Raw genomic sequence first — 19795 nt, forward strand, 5'->3', positions numbered from 1 at the left:
GAGCCGGGGGGTAGGGTCGAACCACTCGGCACGCGCGCGCGGGGGAGGCCGGGAGCCAAGAGGCGGTGCGCGCCGAGAGCCTCCGCCCGCCGCGCCGCGCGCACCACCCCTCGCATGCCACGCCCCCTTGGACTCGCCCGCCTCCGACCCACGCACGCACGTACGCACGCAAGGGGGCACGCACGTCCTCGGTTGCCCTCGGACGCCCCCACCAGCCGGAAGCGGGGACCCGGGGAAACCCTGCAGAGGCACTGGAGAGAGAGGGAGGGAGGGAAGGAGGGAGGGAGGGAAGGAGGGAGGGAATGAAGGAAGGAAGGAAGACCGGCAGTTCAAATCCCAACTTCGCAGGCTCGCTTTTTTATCTTTTTCTTTTTCCCTTCCGTTTTTCCTTTTTTTAATTTGTCTTTTCTTTTTATTGTTTTTTTCTTTTTATGGATTTTCAAGACAGGGTCTTCTCTTGTAGCCCTGTCTGTCCTGGAACTCACTCTAGACCAGGCTACCCTCGAACTCACAGAGATCTCTGCCTCCCGAGTTCTGGGATTAAAGTATGCGTTACCGTGACTGACTTCTTTTTATTTCTTTAAAAATTTTTTTCTTGCTTTAATACACTCTCACACTAACAAAGCCTACTGAAGAGCCCAGGAATGTGAAAAATTGTAGGCCTGTAGCCTAGGGAAATTGGAGCTGTCAGCTGCTGTGGAGGAAGCATAAGCCTCTAGGAGCAGCTTCTGACCCTCTGGCCTACATTCCTTTCAGTTACAGGGCAAGCAGCTGCGTAAGATAGCCAGGCTTTTACAAACATCTTGAACTAAGACCCTGTAATCAAAAGTTGTGAATCTTAGAATGTACCGTGACTCAACCCCTCTGACTCACCACCCAGCGTATGGTTCCTGATATGGCCTCTTGGTGTCACAGTGTCAGAAAGAGCAAATTTTGCCTGTGGCCCTAAGCAGCTAGAAGTTTTTGGTAGCCCATGGTATTTGGAATAAGGTTTGCTTCTGGTTAATTGACTGGAGGTCTGACTCCCATTATTTGTGCGATCTCACGCAACACTATCATCCAAGCCCTTGGGAGAGTGAGGCAAGGGGTCACAATTCAAGGCCCACTTGGATTACAGAGTGAAGTCATTCCTCAAGACTCAAAACAAGGGAGATGTTTCAGCGGCTGGAAGCACTGGCTGCTCTTCGAGAACCTGGATTCAATTCCCACTACCCACACTAGCGCACGACTATCATCACTCCGATTGCAAGGATTCCAACACCCGCTTCTGGCCTCCATAGGCACCAAGGAAGCCTGTGGTTCATGAACATAAATGCAAGCAAAATATTCAAATACATAAAAAAAGAAAATTCAAAGCCCCATAAACTAGTCGAGTGGGTGTGGCCCACACTGTAAATTCCCAACACTCGGTAGGCAGAGGCAGATTGATCTCTGTGAGGGAAAGGCCAGCCTTGGCTAGGAAGCAAGTTTCGGGCCAACCAGGGCTATATAAGAAGACCCTGCCTGTAGATAAACAAATAACCAAATTGGAGCTTCCCAGCTTTGAATCTCCTCATTATACAAACAAAACAAAATTATTCTCAAACTTTCACAGAAAAATAGGGAGAGAGCTAGAAGCCAAATGGTCTTAGAATTCCCTAGGTCCTCTTGCTTTCTTGATTGATTTTCTCAGAGACCAACCTTTTGTTTGTTTGTTTGTTTGTTTGTTTTCTGTTTGTTTTTTCAAGACAGGGTTTCTCTGCCTAACAGTCCCACCTGTCCTGAAACTAACTCTTATAGACCAGGCTGGCCTCAAACTCAGAGATCCGAGTGCTGGGATTCCCGGCTCCAGTTTCAATCTTTCTAGCACCAAAGCTCCCTCCTTCACAATCCCTCTGGAGAGGGTCCCCCAGGTGAGCTGGTGATATAACTCGACAGCTATTTTAAGGGAGCCACGCCCCTCCTCCTGTTCTCCATGGAGGGTTTGACTAGGCAAGGTGGCTTACAACCCTCATTCTAGCCTTCTCTAGCCCCAAAGGAGGACCGGCAGCTAGAAGCCATCCTGAGCTACCGAGTGAATTCCAGGCCAGCCTGGGCAATTTCATGAGACCTTCAAAATGTTAAAATACTGTATAAAAAGGCTTTGTGACTGTGACTCCCGGTGACACAAACGCTTTGCCAAGACTGGTGACATATATATGTCGCCCAACGCTTAGGAGGCCGAGGCAGGAGGATGTCTGTGAGTTCCAGGACAGACAGGGCTACACTTAGAAACCCTGTTTGGAATAAATTAATAAACAAATAAATAAATAAATCAGAAACATTCGCTTAGATTGCTAAATCCAGGCCTGAGCTGAGCGCAATCCACTTTACCAAGCTCTTCCTGCCTGAATTGCTTTGTTGCTTTATTTCTTGGCTTCTAGGTTTGATTTTGTTTTCTTGTTCTACATTCTTTTTTCTTAGAGACAGAGAGGCTCTCACTGTGTAACCATGAAGCTGCTCTGTAGACCAGGCTGGCCTTGAACTCACAGACAGCAACTTGCCTCTGCCGCCTGAGCTCTGTGATTTAAGGCGTGAGATAGGCTGTGATCATTTGTTTTTAATATGATCTAATTCCTCACCCCCTCCAGAAGAAAGGTCCAATCCTGTTACTCAGTTTCCTTATTTGACTCGATGCTACTCCAAGAGATCCAGGGCCACCACCCTCCCTTCTTGGGTATGGATCTCTACATTTCCCTGTTTGCCCGGAGTGAAACTCCATCTCTACCCACAAGACAGTATCCCATCACTTTGGTCCGTAAGTCAGTGGTCTTACAATTTCCCAGGTCCCTTGCGCTTTGTTTGCCAGAGGTAAGGAGGGAAACCGGTACCTCTAGGAAGCTAGCCTAAGACGCTAACTCTAAACCACGCCCCCAGCCCCTTCACTGGGAGTGGGGCTCCACCCCCCATATGCCTCCAGCTCCTCATAGGGGATCTAGGCAGGGGCTCCACCCTGACCACACCCCAGTCTTGAATTTTTGAGATATAATGTCCCTAACTTGCCCAGAAATGTTAGAATGTATGATCTCCCTGCCTCGACTTCCCAAGTGCTAGAATGTGGGGGGGTTATGTACTGCGATGTGGGGGGAGTGCATGCAGGACCTCAAAAGAACACCCCACTGTGTGATGACTTTTACTCTTAGTTATCCACCTCAGTCATCATCTGAAATAAGCAAAGTCCCCCCACTGTGGGTCCGGAGGGAGAGGGAACTCCCCCACTGTAGGTCTGGAGGGAGAGGGAACCCCCCCATCGTGGGTCCGGAGGGAGAGTGAGTCCTTCCGGTGGTATCCCCTCCCCCTGTCTTTGAAGCTTCTCTGAGCTTTCTGCGTTCCCTTGGTCTCAAGGCTGTCGGCCGGCTGTGCTAATTTTGGGCTCAGAGCCCACAGGATTGTGTGAGTCACATCTTAAAATAAACCTCTGTCTCTATATCTGTGTACACTCGGCTCTATTTCTGGAAGCCTGAGTAATAGCTAAGGAAGACGGGGGTTTGCGCCCAGCCACTCCCTCCCAGCCAGCACTGTGCCTGTACTCCTAGCACTCCTGAGGCTGAGGTGGAGGATCGAAAGTTCCAGCAAACACCAAACCTAGGTGGGTCGGTGTGGGGTGTTACTTAGCATTCGGGAAGCCCTGGGTTGCATCACCAGCAACTCCTAACTGGGTGTGGTGGCATAGCCTACCATCCTGGCACTGGGAAGTGGACTCAGAGCAGTCAGGAAGTGCTCAGCTGCGCAGAGAGCTTGAGGTCAGCCTGGGCTAGAGGAGACAGTGTCTTTTGTAAAGAGGGGGAGTTGGGGTGGAGGCTCCACTGAAAAAGTACTTGCCACAGAGCTAGGACCCCCGGAACCCGTGTCGGTGCTGCATGGGCATGGCTGCTAATCCCAGGACACGGCATCAGAGCCCAGCCACAGCTTCAGTGCCTAAGGTGGAGCGGATTGGGGAAGGACAGCGGACCTTGAGCTCAGACCTCCAGGCATCATACAAGCCTACACACAAAAAAAGAAAAAGAGAAAAAAGAAGGCCTGGGAAGATGGCGCAGTTGGCAAGGAGTTTGCCTTGCAAACACAAGGTTCCCGATTTGGCCCCGGCACTGACACACGAATGCCAGCCCAGTGTGGTGGCCACTGACACCTGAAATTTAGGACCTGGGAAAACAAATTCAGGAGCTAACCTGGTCTAATCAGTGAGTTCCAGACTAAGAGACACCCTGGCTCAAGAGTGGGTTAAGCCCAACAGTGGTGGCCCACACCTCTGATCCCAGCATTCAGAGGCAGAGGCAGGGCTAGTTCCAGGACAGTCAGGGAAGAGTTATTACACAAAGAAACCCTGTCTTGAAAAACTAAAAAAAAGGGGGGGGGCTAGAGAGATGGCTCAGAGGTTAAGAGCACTGGCTGCTCTTCCAGAGATACTGAGTTCAATTCCCAACAACCATATGGTGGCTCACAGTCATCTATAATGAGATTTGATGCCCTCTTCTGGCATGCAGGCATCCATGCAAGCAGAACACTGTAAAAATAATAATAATAATAATAATAATAATAATAATAATAATAATAATAAAAGAAACAAATTTTTAAAAAAGAAAAAGAGTAGACAACATTCCTAAACATCATAACTGAGGCTGCCCTCTGACCTCCACACTCACAGAAAAGAAAACAGGGCCCGGAGAGACGGCTCACCATTATGAGCACCGGCTGCTCTTGCAGAAGACCTGAGTTTGGTGTCCAGCACTCACATGGTGGCTCACCACCATCTGTAACCCTAGTTCCAGGGTATCTGACACCCCTTCTGCTCTCTTCAGGCACTGCATGCATGTGGTGCACAGACATGCATGCAGGCAAAATACACAAAAATAAATCTCTATGATGATAATGATGATGATGATGATGATGATGATGATGTATACAACATTCTGTCTGCTTGTATGCCTGGGGGCCAGAAGAGGGCACCAGACCTCATTACAGATGGTTGTGAGACACCATGTCGTTGCTGGGAATTGAACTCAGTACCTTTGGAAGAGCAGGCAATGCTCTTAAATGCTGAGCCATCTCTCCAGCCCCCTTCTTTTCTTTTTAAATCAGCGTCACAGAAGCTTAAGAGATGCTGGCTTCTGTTCTCTGGGTAGCATGCCTAAGGACAGGTAGCTTCAGTGGCTGGCTCGAGGTGCCACAGTGACAGGTGGGAAGACAGAGGTTGAGTGGCAATGACATTATGACTGCAGAACACTTCCAGATCCAGACTCCCTGTCCCTCCCAGCCATGTCTGTCTGTGCAAGTCTGTATGTCACTTAACACCTGACTGGGATAACTTCCTGATGGAGGTAGCTTAGGGAGAGGAAGGGTGCTGGGTTCCTGCTGGGGAAGTTCTGGAGACAGGGAAGATGTGAGGTGTCATGTCACATTGAATCTCGTCTTAGTGGGCTGCATTGACATCTATGCAGGCAAAGCCCTCAAACATATATAAAACACACACATACACACAGTCGGCTGGTAGTAGAGTATGTCTTCAATCTCAGCACTGAGGAGGCAGAAGCTGGTGGATTCCTGTGGGTTTAAGGCCAGCCTGGTCTATGTAGCTAATTCCAGGACAGCGAGAGCTAAAAATGAGAGGGGAAAAATAGTCTGAAAATAATTGGATTAATTACATTAAATAAATAAATCTTTAAAATGTAAAAAAAAAAAACTAAAACAAGCAAACCAACTAATAACAACAAAAGAAAGTCTGTGATGAAACATTGCAACCAAAAGTGTTGTGGGGAGGAAAGAGTCTATTCCATTCTGTAGCTGGAGTCCTCACCCAGAGAAGTCAGAATGGGGACCAGGAGGCAGGAGCAGGAGCGGAGCTGCGGAAGAGGAAGTGCTGTTGACTGACTTGCTCCTCGTGGTCTGCTCCGATATCGGTCATCAGTTAAGAAAATGCTCCATAGGACCAATACATTGGGGTACCTTCTCAATGGGTGCTCTCTCTTCCGAAAGACTCTGGCATGTGTCGAGCTGACGTAAAACAGGCCAGCACAAAACCACCACCTCCCCCAAGGCTGAGTTGGAGACAGTCCAACTCGAGTGCTTGCTGGCAGGCCAGGAATTCCATTTCTGAGACCCATGTGGTGGAAGGCGAGAACCAACTTCCTGAAGGTGTCCTCTGACCTCCACGTGTACGAGCATACACGCCATAAATAAATAGAGTTCATAAAAAGTTACTTAATTTTAAGTTGTTTGTTTGTTTTGAGGCAGGTTTTCATTGTGTAGCTCCGTCTGTCCTGGAACTCACTTTATGAACCAGGTTGGCCCTGAACTCACAAATATCCACTTACCTCTGTCTCCTGAGTGCTGGGAAGATTACAGGCATGCAAAACTCACTATGCTTGGATTTTTTTTTAAATCTTTTAAAAAATAATCAAATACTAGGGCTGGAGAGATGGCTCAGGGGTTAAGAGCATTGTCTGCTCTACCAAAGGTCCTGAGTTCAGTTCCCAGCAACCACATGGTGGCTCACAACCATCTGTAATGGAGTCTGGTGCCCTCTTCTGGCCTACAGGCATACACACAGACAGAATATTATATACATAATAAATAAATAAATATTTTTAAAAAATAATCAAATACTGACCATGTGGTGGTGGCACATGCCCTTAATCCCAGCACTTGGGAGGCGGAGGCAGGCAGATCTTTGTGAATTTGAGACCAACCTGGCATACAGAGCAAGTTCCAGGACAGTCAAGGACAAGCAAAGACTACAATACAAAGAGAAATTCTATGTCAGAAAACCAAATAAAAACAAAAATAAATAAATAGATAAACAAAGAAACAAACAAACAAATAAGAATTAAATACTAGAGGGTTGATAAAGACCCTGACATGAAATCTTGAGGGCCTGAGTTTGATCCCCAGAACCTACAATAGACCCAGCCATGGTGATGCACACTTGTGATCCCAGGGAGGCAGAGACAGAAGAATCCTGGGATTTTCTGGATGGCCAGCCGAATCTAACCTATGAGTTTAAGGGCAATGAGAGACATAGTCTCCAAAAATAAGCTGGACAGAATCTGAGGAACGACACCAAGGTTGTCCTTTGGCCTTTGTATGTGGATGGTTGAGCTAATATGCACAGAAAATCTTGCTTTGTCGGTAAGAATGCTTGGGGAACAAGAATTAGCAAGATGAGGGGAAGTGGGAGTCCGGCCCCCAGATGCTCCAACCTTGCCTTGGAGAGGCAAGAGCAGGGGAAATTCAGCACCACGGAGAGTTCCCCCCTCTGCCTGAAGACCTTGCTCATCTTCCTAAAGGGAACCCACGGAAAGGGACAGCAGCCGGCTGTGGGGGGAAGGGCCTCCTGAAACTGGAGTTACAGACAGCCTTGAGCAGTCTTGTGGGTTCTGGGAATCGAATCTGGGTCCTCTGGAAGGGCAGTCAGTGCTCTCAACTGCTGAGCCATCGCTCCGGCCCATGTTCTTTTTAATTTATTTACTTTGTGTGTATGTGTGTTTTGCTTGCATGCATATCTACTGGTGCCCAGAGACCAGTGGAAATCAGATGTGAGATCCCCTGGAACTGGAGTTACAGATGGTTGTGAACCAATATGTCGGTGCTGGGAATTGAACCGGGGTCTTCTGAAAGAATAGCAAGTGTTCTTAAACAGTTGAGCCATCTCTCCAGTGCCCCTGACCCTACCAATTCCTTTGTTGTGGTGGTGGTTGTAAGACAAGGTTTCTCTGTGTATCCCTAGCTGACCAGGAACTCACTCTGTAGACTAGAGGGCCCCCACCCCCAGAGATCCTTCTGCCTCTGCCTCTGGTGTTCTGGGGAAAGGTGTGTGCCACCACGCTTGGCACCTTTTGTTTGTTGAAATCTTTTTTTTTGTTTGTTTGTTTTCGGTTTGTTTTTTGAGACAGGGTTTCTCTCTGTAGCTTTGGAGCCTGTCCTGGAACTTGTTCTGTAGACCAGGCTAGCCTCGAACTCACAAAGATTTACTTGCCTCTGCCTCCCAAGTGCTGGGATTAAAGGCATGTGTCACCAACACCTGGATTATTTTGTTAAAATATTTTTTTGTGGGCTGAGGAGATGGCTCAGTGGTTAAGAGCACTGCCTGCTCTTCCAAAGGTCCTGAGTTCAATTCCCAGCAACCACATGGTGGCTCACAACCATCTGTAATGAGATCTGATGCCCTCTTCTGGTCTACAGGCATACACGCAGACAGAATAGTGTATACATAATAAATAAATAAATAGATATTTAAAAAATATTTTTTTGTTATGTGTGTATGTGTGTGGGTGTGTGTATGTAAATTGGTGCCTTTGGAGGCCAGAGACAAGAAATGGTTCTGGGCTGGAGTTACAGGCACAGGCCCATGTGTGTTCTGGAAACCAAGGTCCAGCCCTCTGCAATAACAGTATATACTCTCAGTCACCACCCAGCCCCTGCTGGGCTGTAGGTGCAACGCGACCAGTTCTCTTACTCTCTTGAGGCTGTGACTGCCCCTACATGATGGGCTATAACCTGGAACTTCGAGAAAAACAAGCCCTTTGCCCACCAAGTGACTTTGCCTGCATATCTTATCTCAGTAACCAGAAAAATTCCAGAGACATTGGGCAAACACACTACTGTAGTCATAGCCCCATGCAATACATAGAGAGTCCACATGAATGGTGAGCTGTAACTGGACCTAATTCTGCCCATGATGACGTGCCAATGACATACTATAACCAGCCTCGGTGGGAGCCTTAATACCATAGACATTGGGAAAAGTAGCAAGTGCATCCCCATCCCAGGAGCTAGGCAACAAACATGCACCAACTGGCCCTGGAGCAAGTCAAAGCTTGGATCCAATAAGAGCTAAATTGAGATCAGAGCCATTCGTTCGTGGAGGAACTGCCCAAGAGAGTAGATGTTTTGGCTACATAGCTTGAGAAAGGCCTGTGTTACTTAGCTCTATTCCAACTCCTGGTGACTGGTACACCAGGCCTCCAGATCATTGCAGTGCAAGGGTTCCAACCATGTGAGGCCCTGTAAGAGAATCTGTCCTGAGAATGGGTTTGGGGTCAGTGGAGGAGAGCTTGAGTTGTGGGGACAGGGGGGGCTGGGTTAATGAGCTTTAATTCTCCTAACCTTGGCTTCTTCTTCTTTTTTCTTTTTTTGGGTTTTGGTTTTTAGAGACAAGGTTTCTCCATGTAACCCTGACTGTCCTGGAACTTGCTTTGCAGACCAGACTGGCCTCGAACTCACAAAGATCCATCTGCCTCCAGAGTGCTGGGATTAAAGGTGTGTGCCACCACCATCGGCACCTCTGTTTTTTTCTTAAAAATACCTATTTTATTTTGTGTGTGCATATGTGTGCAAGTGTGTGTGTGTGTGTGTCAGTGTATGTATGCAAACTGACCGTCAGAGGTCGGAAGAGAGCTCATAGAAGTCTCTGTTCTGGAGAACAAAATGAACGTGACCATTTGAGTTGCGTTGCTGTTATGAAACACTGCCCAGAAACCACACAGGGATAAAACAGTCCACTGGGGGCAAGCAGGGCAGAAGCTCAAGGCAGGAACTGGAAGCAGGCCTCCTGGCCATTTCACACAGTGGGCATGCGGGGTGGGGGGGGGCTCGTCAATTAATCTGCCCACTGTCCAGGCTGGGGTAAGGAGTCCCTCAGTTGAGGCCATCTTCTCAGGGTTGTGTTAAGTGGATGACCTTGCCCTACCTTCACAGGATCAATAAGAAGAGTCCACACTGCCATACTATGGCCACTCAGCAAACACTCCTGTAGAGTAGTGGCTACTACAATGCCTGCTAGCCAATGCGGTCCATCTGCATACACATTCCTTTAGCCCCATGAAGTTCGTCAACACTTCTCCACAGGCCGGGCTACTTTTATCCATTTATTTTTTGCTTGAGTTCGAACCAAGGGCCTTTTCCACGGACAAGCTCGAGACTGAGCTGTGTCACCAGCCCCTGAACTGTTGACCTTTGCTTTGTCCCCACATCTACGTGCTCTTTCCAGAACTTTTTCCTCTGAGTAGCTCCTTGATCTCTATTCATTGCTGAAGTTGGAAAAGAGTAGATTCCTAGTACGGTTCTGAGAGGATGGGCAGATGTGTGGATGGATGGGCGGATGGGTGGATGGATGGAAGGGTGGATGGGTGGATGGATGAGTGGATGGGTGAATGGATGGATGGGTGGTGGGTGGATGGATGAGTGGATGGGCAGATGGATGTATGGATGGGTGGATGGATGGATGGGTAGATGGATGGATGGGTAGATGGATGGATGGATGGATGGATGGATGGATGGATGGATGGATGGAAGGGTAGATGGGTGGATAGATGGGTGGGTGGATGGGTGGGTGGATGGATGGGCGGATGGATGGATGGGTGGATGGATGGATGGGTGGATGGGTGGATAGATGGATGGGTGGATGGATGGATGGGTGGGTGAATGGGTGGATGGATGAGCGGATGGGTGGATGGATGGATGGGTGGATGAATGGGCGGATGGGCGGATGGATGGATGGGGTGGGTAGGTTTCTGATGAGTAGGAGGACAGAATCTTTGTAGATGTGTGAAGGATTCAGGGCTGAAGTGTGATTGATAGTAGAGCCCTGAACATCTGACCAGGTCAGTCTGCCTGGGTTATCAGCTCTGGGCCTGGCCAACACTGCCCCCTACTGGACACAGAGGGCTGTTTATCGTGCCTAAACACCCAGCAATGTCAGATCTGTCAAATGCTCTTCTACCATCATTAACTCAAATTGTTTCCTTTTTTGTTTTGATGTGTCAAAATTGAGTCTCAGGTAGGCAAGGCTGACCTTCAACTCTTGACTCCCACTGCCTCCTTGTAGAATGCTGGCACTAAGAGGCCTGTTTCCGTGGAGTTTGGGTGGAACCCAGTAACTTCAGGCTGCTAGGCAAACACGCTGCAGGAAACTGTAGCTCCAGACCTTAGAACCTGCACTCAACAGAGTCTCTTCATGTGGTTGTGGCTGTCCTAGAACTCACTATGTAGACCAGGCTGGCTCAGAACTTACAGAGATCCTTTTCCCTCTGCCTCCCAAGGCTGAGATTAAAGATGTGGGTCATCACGCCTGCTTCACTTTGAGGTTTTTGAGATAAGGTCTTGTGTAGCCTTTAATTTACTATGTAGCCAAAAAGAAACCTGAGGCTCTGCTTCTCTTGTCTGCAGCTCTCAGGTGATAGGATGCTGGGCCTGCATTATCACACCAGGCTGGTTCTCTTTCTCTCTTTGTTTATTTATTTTGTGTAATTGCAGAGTCTCTCATCCTCCTGCCTCAGCCTTCTGGGTGTGAGCCACCATGCCCAGCTATATTTACCTGGTTGATAGAGCTTTTGTCTGTATGACACCGTGCCCTGAAATTCAACGTGTAGTTCAGGCTGTGTTCACACTCTCAGTGGTCCTATTGCCTGGCTCAAAGTAAAATGCTATTTAAGTCAGGTGTGAAAACTGTTGCCTTTAGTCCCAGCACTTTCTCCAGGAAGGCAGAAGCAGGCAGATCTCCGTGAGTCCGAGGCCAGCCTGGTCTACAGAGCGAGTTCCAGGACAGCCAGGGCTCCACAGGGAAATCCTGTCTCGAAACACAGGGTTTTGATGAAAATGGTCCCATAGGCTCTTACACTTGAATACTCAGACCCTAGTTTCCAGGATTGTCTGGGAAGCATTAGGAAGTGTGGCTTTGTGGGAGGAGGTCAGTCACTGAGGAGGGGCCTTGAAGTCTTAGAGACTCTCGCTCTTCCCACTGTCTCTGCATCCTGTTTGTGGTTCAAGAGTTGAGTTCCCAGCTGTTCCTGACACCATGCTTTTGCTCTACTTTCAAGGACTCTAACTTTCTGACCATAGTCCTCATTAAATATCTCCTTTAGCCGGGCAGTGCTGGTACTGTTATCCCTGCACTCAGGAGGCAGGGGCAGGCGGATCTCTGGGAGTTCAAGGCCAGCCTGGTCTACAGAGCAAGTTTCAGGACAACCAAGACTACACAGAGAGACCCTGCCTCAAAAACAACATTTCTTTTACAAGCTGCTTTGGTCATGATGTTTTTCACAGCAATAGGAAAGTGACTAGGTCAATGTCTGTGCCACTCTTGTACCTGGTGCCAGAGGAGGCTAGAAGAGGGCTATGGATGCCCTGGAACTGGAGTTTCAGACGACTGTGAGTCACCATGGGGGCGCTGGGAACCGAACCCAGGATCCCCGGAAGAGCAGCCATCTCTCCAGTTCCACTTTTGTCATTTATTTTTCAGTATCGGGGATTTAATCTAGGGCTTCGTGCATGCCAGACTCACTATGAGACTCACGTCTGAGTCATTCACCTTCAACCCCTCTCTGAGGTTCTGAGAGGAAGTCTACACCCTGCATTGTACCCAGTCTCACAGGGGCTTTCATGATGGATGATCACGCCCCCAGCCCCTCATGGGGGGATTTGAGGCAGGGGCATTACTGCTGTGTCAGTCCCCAATCTTTACGTTTACATTTGTGTATAGCCATTACAGTACTGAAGACTGGCCCTGAACTTTAGATTCTCCTGCCTCTGCCTCCTGAGTGCTAGGATGACAGGGAGGGTGATGGCATGCAGATGGAATCCAGAACGCTGCCTAGGGAGCCTCTGTTGGTATTGGTAGACAGGGTTTCGAACAGCCCAGGCTGTCCGGCAGCCCCCGACGCTCCAGTCTCAGCCTCTGGACTGCCGTTATGATTGACACCTCTTAGATTCAGAAAACGCAGAGTTGGATTTATACTTCACCAGGAACTTGCGGAATAAGTTCCACGTAGGAGCTCCGCCCTCATATCGCCGCGCCTACACCAGACCACGCCCACTGCTGTCATTCAGTGGCGTAGGGAGCCCCCCCCCCAATACTTGGCGTCCGCCGTAGGAGGCGCGGTTAGAACGTCTGTAGGGTCCTGCGCTCCAATGAGACTTCAGGGCGCTGCACAGGAAGGGGCGAACCGCAGGGTGGCCAAGGGCGGTGCCTACTTTTCTATTGGGTGGCGTGTGGTTGTCAAGGAAACTGCAGTGTGGGGGCGGGGCTTCCTGGTGGGGCGGGGCTTCCGGGACGCCGAGACTCTCCGTCAGCTGACCCACCGCCATCTTGGCGGCCATTTGCGAACGGTGCTGAGCTCTAAGGCGAGGGTGCTGTAGCAGCGGGGCCACCTTCGCCGCCACTCTCCCCAGACTGGTCTCGGGCCGCAGCCGTCGCTCTGGCCTCCACGTTACCCGCTCCGCGGCGGCCGGAAGCGCAGCGCGTCGCGCGCCCGAGGTGTGGTCGCCGCGTCCCCGCTCCTCCCAAGGCAGCGGCGGCGGCGTTCCCCTCGGAGGCCTCAGCTCGCAGGCCGCCGCGATGGCCCTCAAGATGGTCAAGGGCAGCATCGACCGCATGTTCGACAAGAACCTGCAGGATCTGGTGCGCGGCATCCGCAACCACAAGGAGGACGAGGTGAGCCGGCGCGGAGAGGGGCTGCCCGGCTCTTCCCGCCCGTGGCCTCCGGCCCGCCTCGAAGGCGCCTCCTCGACCCCGTCGCCATTCTCGTCCCACCCGCTCGAGAGCCGCAGCTCTGCGCAGCTTCGCTTGGCCTCAGTTTACCCCCCAGCAGCTCCCGTCGTCTTGAAACAGACGCTGCCCCAAACGGCTCCGGTGTCTCCTCTGGCGTCACCAGGGGCCACTCCCCGGGCCTCCACCCTGTCCACTTGGAGCCAGCGCTGGCCCAGAGGCCCCAGTGTTTAGGTCTTGCAGTTAAGGCCACCCCTTGAGCCTCAGTTTACCTGCTCGGAGGGGAGCCGGCCTCCCAGAGAGCTAGCGCGGCCGTGTGCTTAGGCCGAGTTCTGGTAACAGAGCTTGGTTCCGGAGCCCACCCTGAGCAGTCAGGTGACGCACCCTCCCAGGGAACCATGGCACGGGGCTGCAGGCTGCCGTCTGGGGCCTGTCGGGAAGCCTGCCAGGTCTCAGTTCCTGTCCCCAGATCCCCCTAACTACCAGTGTTTGCAGCCCAAGTCCCAGGGGTGTCCTGGAATGGAGAAGCGTAGAATTCAGGGTGTAGGAGCGATTTTTCCAGAAGTTAAGCTGTGAGCACGAGCCTGCTTCCTTTTCTCCCCCCCTCAGCCGGTGACCTAGATTAAGGAAGAAGTGAGATAGCGGCCGCCTCCCGCCTGACTCAGTGGAAGGACACAGGCCTGTGCGGGAAGGCCGTCCTGAAAGGGGGCACCCGTGTCAAGGACCTTCTGGGCATGGTTGCTGTGTGACCCAGAGTTCAGGAAGCAGACCCCTGACTGGGACGATAGTTTCTCTGTAGAGCCCCCCTTCTGGCTGCTACGTCAGTGGAAGTAGCTGATTGACCTGCATTTTGCTGAGAAACTTGAACTTTCCTTTGTGCTCTCTTGTGGTCCTCTGTTCTGAAAGGGAACCCATGCCTCCTCATGCCTTCCTTCACCCGTTCGGTGAGTGTCCTCTGGGAAGCCTGCAGCAGTGCCCTGCCGAGAGAGGTTACATTTTAGTTTGGGTGCCTCAGACAGGCTCTAGCTAGGTACATAACCCAGGCTGGCTTGAAGCTCATGATTCTCCTGCCTCAGCCTACCCAGTGCTGGGATGATTGATCCGTAGGGGCGTGTGCCATGTCCTCAGGAGCCCGTGTTGTGCTTTGCTCTTCATGATCCCCACCCCCAAGGCTCGTGTCTTCATTGGGAATTGGTGTGGATGGACTGTGCCTGCCCTACAGGTGTCCATGGAGGCGTGCTGTATATAACATCGGGTTGTTTGTTCGTTTTTCCTAGTGTCTTTGGTGTGAGACATCCGGTTTTATATGTATTTTCACACGTGTACAGTGGAGGAAGTGCTTTCAGTAGTGCATAGCCGGGCCTGTTCAGAAAGCCCTCCAAGGCCTCATCTACATGGCTTCTGCCGCTGGCCACCTGGCATTCTAAGATTTTGGTTGTGAGCCTACCTTTAACTGCTAAGCGTCCCTCCTTCTTGGAGACCATCCTACTCCTGCTTGGGGACCGTTGTCAGGGGCCCAGCACTGACTATGGGCACTCACTTTTGGGGGTGCTGATGCAGGGCAGTCACTGCTGGGAAGCCTTGCAGCAGAAGCTATGCAGTGATCATCACTTGCTTGGCAGTGTGGTTGACACATATATCACTGTGCAACCCCGACTGGCTTAGGAGCTGTAATCTTCCTGCCTTAGCCTCCCAAGTATTTGAATTGTAGGTATGTGCACTCTGGAAGTTTTGTGGGTTTTCAAGATGATCTTTTATTTATGATTTTTCTTTTTTTCTTATTATTAAATTATAAAAGTTTCCATTTCAGCCCCTCCTCCCACCACCCTCCCATATTTATGATTTTTCAAGACAAAATTTCTCGCTGTAACAATCCTGACTGACCTGGAACTCTCTCTGTAGACTAGACTGGCCTCAAACTCAGAGATCTACCTGCCTCTGTCTCCCAAGTGCTTGGATTAAAGGTGTGCAGCACCACTGCCCAGCTCTCTATTTTTCAAAGGTTACTTTCCTTTATGTAATAAGTGTGTATTTGTGTGTCTGCTGTGTATGTGGATGCCTGCAGAGCCGGGTGAGGGCATTGGATCTGCAGGAGCTGTAGTTACAATTGGTAGTGAGCCTCCGGACATGGGTGCTGGGAACCAAACTCAGGTCCTCGGCAAGAGCAGCAAGCCTTCTTAACTGCCGAGCCACCTCTCCTCTCCAGCCTTTAATTCTTATTACCTCCCACCAGCTGTGACCTGGGAGACTCCAGGTACTTGATAGAGCTCTATTACTAAGCTACATCCTCCATCTTTGCCTTGAGCTAGGCTTCATTATGTAACCCTGGCTGGCCTCCACCTCGCTCCGATTCTCCTGCCTCTGCCTCCTGAGTGCTAGCATTAGAGGTGCGCTGTGCTTGCTTATCCTTCTGTAAAACTTTTTCTTTTTTTTTTTTTAACACACTTTTGATGTTGTTAAATAAGAACAGACAGCATCCTTCCCATCAACTTCCCCCACTCCTTCAAAGCAGCCACTTCCATAGCAGGCATGAGGCCTTGGCCTCTATCCTAGGTACCTTGCAGGAAAAAAAAAAAGAAAAGAAAAGAAAGAAAGAAAGCAAAGCAAAAGCTTACACTACAGGGTACCCCCGGAGTAAGTTTCTCTGCAGCTGGCCAAGTCTCCAAACATCCCGCTGTATTTAGCTCAGCACCTTCTGTAAGCTTCCTCTGGGCACTGGCTGGTCTGTACAGTGCAATCAGGCCAGCCTAGTTGTTTCTGAAATGCTGGTGTAGCTATCTCATGGGTTTTTAGCTGTTCCCCTCTGATGGAATGTTCCACGGGCTGGGTGGACATGTCTTCTCTGTGGCAATGTCTGTAGAGCTAGGATTTCCAGATTTCCAGAAGATATTCCTTGCTAATGTTGGTACTGCTCCATTGCCTGGCTCTTGGAAGTTTCTAGGAACTTCTAGGACCAGAAGTGCTCTCTGGTACTTGTGGCACCCCATTAGTGACTGATGGTGACAACTCAGGTGACTTCCAAACATCCCGCCTTGTTCAGGAAGAAGGTGGATTGACTCCATGCATCTGTACCCTGTGTGTCAAGGCCCCTGCCATTCTGCTCTAGCTAGTGACGAGGCTTCATTCACCACTATAGACTGGCGTTGTTGGACTTGGCTACCACCATATCATGTTTCTGTCTAGCCACCCACAGGTGTGTGCAGTCCTGTCCTTAGGGTCAGGGACTGCTCCAGGTCCTGGGTTGGACTTTTGCTTGAAATAAATACTAGCCTGGCTCCTTGACAGTCTGGGAGCTCATGGCTGTTCCTGTGACCTGTGCTTGAAGCTGCCTGTGTCCTTTGCTCTGCCTTGGCCATTCTTTTCCTGCTTATTTTGTACCCAGCACAAATGGCTGATGCTCTTAATTTTTTTTAAAAAACTTATTTATTTAGTATGTATACAGTGTTCCGTCTGTCTGTATGCTTGTAGGCCAGAAGAGGGGACCAGATCTCATTAAAGATGGCTGTGAGCCACCATGTGGTTGCTGGGAATTGAACTCAGAACTTCTGGAAGAACAGCCAGTGCTCTTAACTTCTAAGCCATCTCTCCAGCTCCCGTGTCAATTGTTTTTTAAAGATTTATTTATTATGTATGCAAGGTTCTGCCTGCATGTATGGCTGCACACCAGAAGAAGGCACTGGATTTGATTACAGATGGTTGTGAGCCACCATGTGGTTGCTAGGAATTGAACTCAGGACCTCTGGAAGAGCAGCCAGTGCCCTTAACTGCAGGTTGCTCTCTGTTTTTTTACTTTTAGACAGTGTCGCTGTGTTATCCAGGTTTGTCTTTTTGTGATGGTAGAACTTTTGGGCCAGTTCTTTATAGGCGTGTTTTTTAATCCCTGAGCTACATCTCTAGTCCTCATTGGGGAGTTCTAGGCAGGGGCTCCACCCCTGACCACACCCCCAAACTACTGCTGGGAGAATCCTGGTGTTGGGGGGTTCTACCTCTGAGCCACACTCCTAACACTCTTTTCATTTTGAGATGGGTTGTGCCAAGTTGCCCAGGCTGAACTTGACATCAAGATCCTTATACATTGGGGGCTGGAGCGATGGCTCAGAGGTTAGGAGCACTGGCTGTTCTTCCAGAGGTTCTGAGTTCAATTCCCAGCACCCACACGGCGGTTCACAGCCATTTATAATAAGATCTGGTGCCTTATTCTGTCATGCAGGCAGAGTACTGTATACATAACAAATAAATGTTTAAAAAAAAGTTTTTTTTTTTTAAAAAAAAAGATCCTTATACATCAACTTCCTGATTAACTCAAAGGACAGATATTGGAATCCCTTTGGATTGCTTATACAGAGGCTTTAGCTCCCCCCTAGGACTTTGTAAGTTAGGCTTCCTATGCTGCTACCTGGGTTCCATGTAGTCTCCAGACGTCACCTGTCACCTTACTTCCCAGGCTCCCCACATATCCACATTCCCTTTCTGTGTTGCAGGTGGGGCCAGTTCTCCATCTCTTGGTTTCTCCGCTGTAGCCATGGGAGCCACAGCTCCTGGCTCAGTCTTGCTCCTACTTTGGGTGACTTGGGTGCCCTGAGGTGACTTTTTTCCACCAGAGGTGCCCATGTGAGACCTGTGAACACATGCCCTCCAGTGACAGAAGGAATTCTCCAGATGGGATCTTGGATCGTCTGGACCCGTCTCATCATCAGGTCCTCAGGGAGGCAGGAAGGGGAGAATGGCGGATACTGGGAAACTGCAGCAAGTTCTAGGGGAAAGAAGGCGCCATGAGCCAAAGCTATGGAGCTTCTGGATGCTGGGCACGCAGGATATGGGTGCTCCCTGGAGCCGCATGAGTGATAGCTGTGCCCGCCTATACCGTAACCCAAGGAGGCTCCGCTGTCCTGTGATGATGTGCCCACATGGGCCGGTTCCTGTCCTGAAGTTGAAGTTTGCCTGTCTCCCAGAACGTGAGCCATGTTGCTTGTCAGCCCCGCCTGCCACAACTGCCTGCTTATGAGCAGGCTGGCATAGTCCTTATCGGACACCTGGGTTTTTCTGTGTTTGTTTGTTTTGTTTGTTTGTTTGTTTTTGTTTTGTTTTGTTTTACTCAACCAGGAAGTGCAAGCTGGACCATTGGTTTCTGCCTGGCTTCTCTGGGTTTGGCAGCTGCCTTCTTATCAGCCTGAGAAAGCAGCCCCCTCTTTTACAAAGCCGGTTGGCACAGAGCACACTCCTGGAAGAAAGCCCAGGCAGGAAGGTCCACCTTTAAGGCCAGCCTGAGTTACACAGTGAGGCATGTTTGCGAAGTCCAGGGCTGTGACGTAACAGTGGTAAGCAGACGCTGGGCTGCCCAAGGCCTTGGACTTCTTCCCCAGCACCACAGAAACAAAAGTATCTGGAGAAAGTGTCTGCCCTGTTTTTTATTTTGTCTGTCTGTCTCTTCTCTTCTACTATGTTGTTTCAAGGGATCAAGCTCAGGTTCAGGCTTGGCTTTCATTTTTTTAGAGACGGGATCTCACTCTGTAGCCCATGCTGGCTTCAAACTCAGAGATCCTCCTGCCTCTTCCACCTTTGTAAGTACTAGGGTGACAGGAATGTACCAGCAGTCTGAGGAGATACCAGCCCTGCTGTGTCTAGACAGGCCGCGGTGTCCATGTAGAGGTCAAAGGACAGCTTGCAGAGTTTGTTTTCAGGAGCATACCTTTGTTGCTGTTGTTTTTATTTTATGTTTTAAGATAGGGTATCTCTATATAGGCATGGGTATCATGACAGTTGGGATAAGAGATGCATGTTTGTACACTATGGGCACACAGTACCTGCAGAGGTCAGAAGAGGGCACTGGATGCCCTGGAACTTGACTTACAGCCCTTGTAAGCTGCACATCAGACCCTGGCCCAGTGAAAGAGCACCCAGTGCCTATAACTGCTGAGTATCTTAGTCCCGTGCTGCTTCTTGAATTGGGAATTTCTCTTCTTTCTTTCTTTCTTTCTTTCTTTCTTTCTTTCTTTCTTTCTTTCTTTCTTTCTTTCTTATTTTTGTATGGTTTTTCGAGACAGGGTCTCCCTGTTTAGTAGCCCTTGCTGTTCTTTAACTCGCTCTGTAGACCAAGCTGGACTTGAACTCACAGATCCACCTGCCTCTGCCACCTGAAATTCTGGGATTAAAACCATGTGTCACCACTCCTGGCTAAAGTGTGAGTCGCTGTTTTCACAGACTCTAAGGTGGTAGAGTCTTCTGTTCTCTGTTCCCCTCTGGGATTTATACTTAACAGCCTCAGCTCCTGCACCAAGGCTGTAAAATCCACTGGGT

General features: G+C 49.8%; 1 protein-coding gene across 1 annotated transcript in view; it reads left to right on the top strand.

Moving 5' to 3' along the window:
* Positions 1 to 13097: 13097 nt before the first annotated feature.
* The window catches only part of Ap3d1 (adaptor related protein complex 3 subunit delta 1), a 32625-nt gene continuing 25927 nt past the window's right edge, over positions 13098 to 19795 (top strand). The window contains exon 1 of the mRNA XM_048460574.3: positions 13098 to 13444. Within this exon, the coding sequence (XP_048316531.2) occupies positions 13349 to 13444 (96 nt within the window). The 5' untranslated portion in view covers positions 13098 to 13348. The remainder of the gene's footprint in view (positions 13445 to 19795) is intronic.

The sequence above is a fragment of the Myodes glareolus genome, chromosome 8, assembly GCF_982192425.1.
Source record: "Myodes glareolus chromosome 8, mMyoGla1.1, whole genome shotgun sequence".
Lineage (NCBI taxonomy): Eukaryota > Metazoa > Chordata > Mammalia > Rodentia > Cricetidae > Myodes > Myodes glareolus.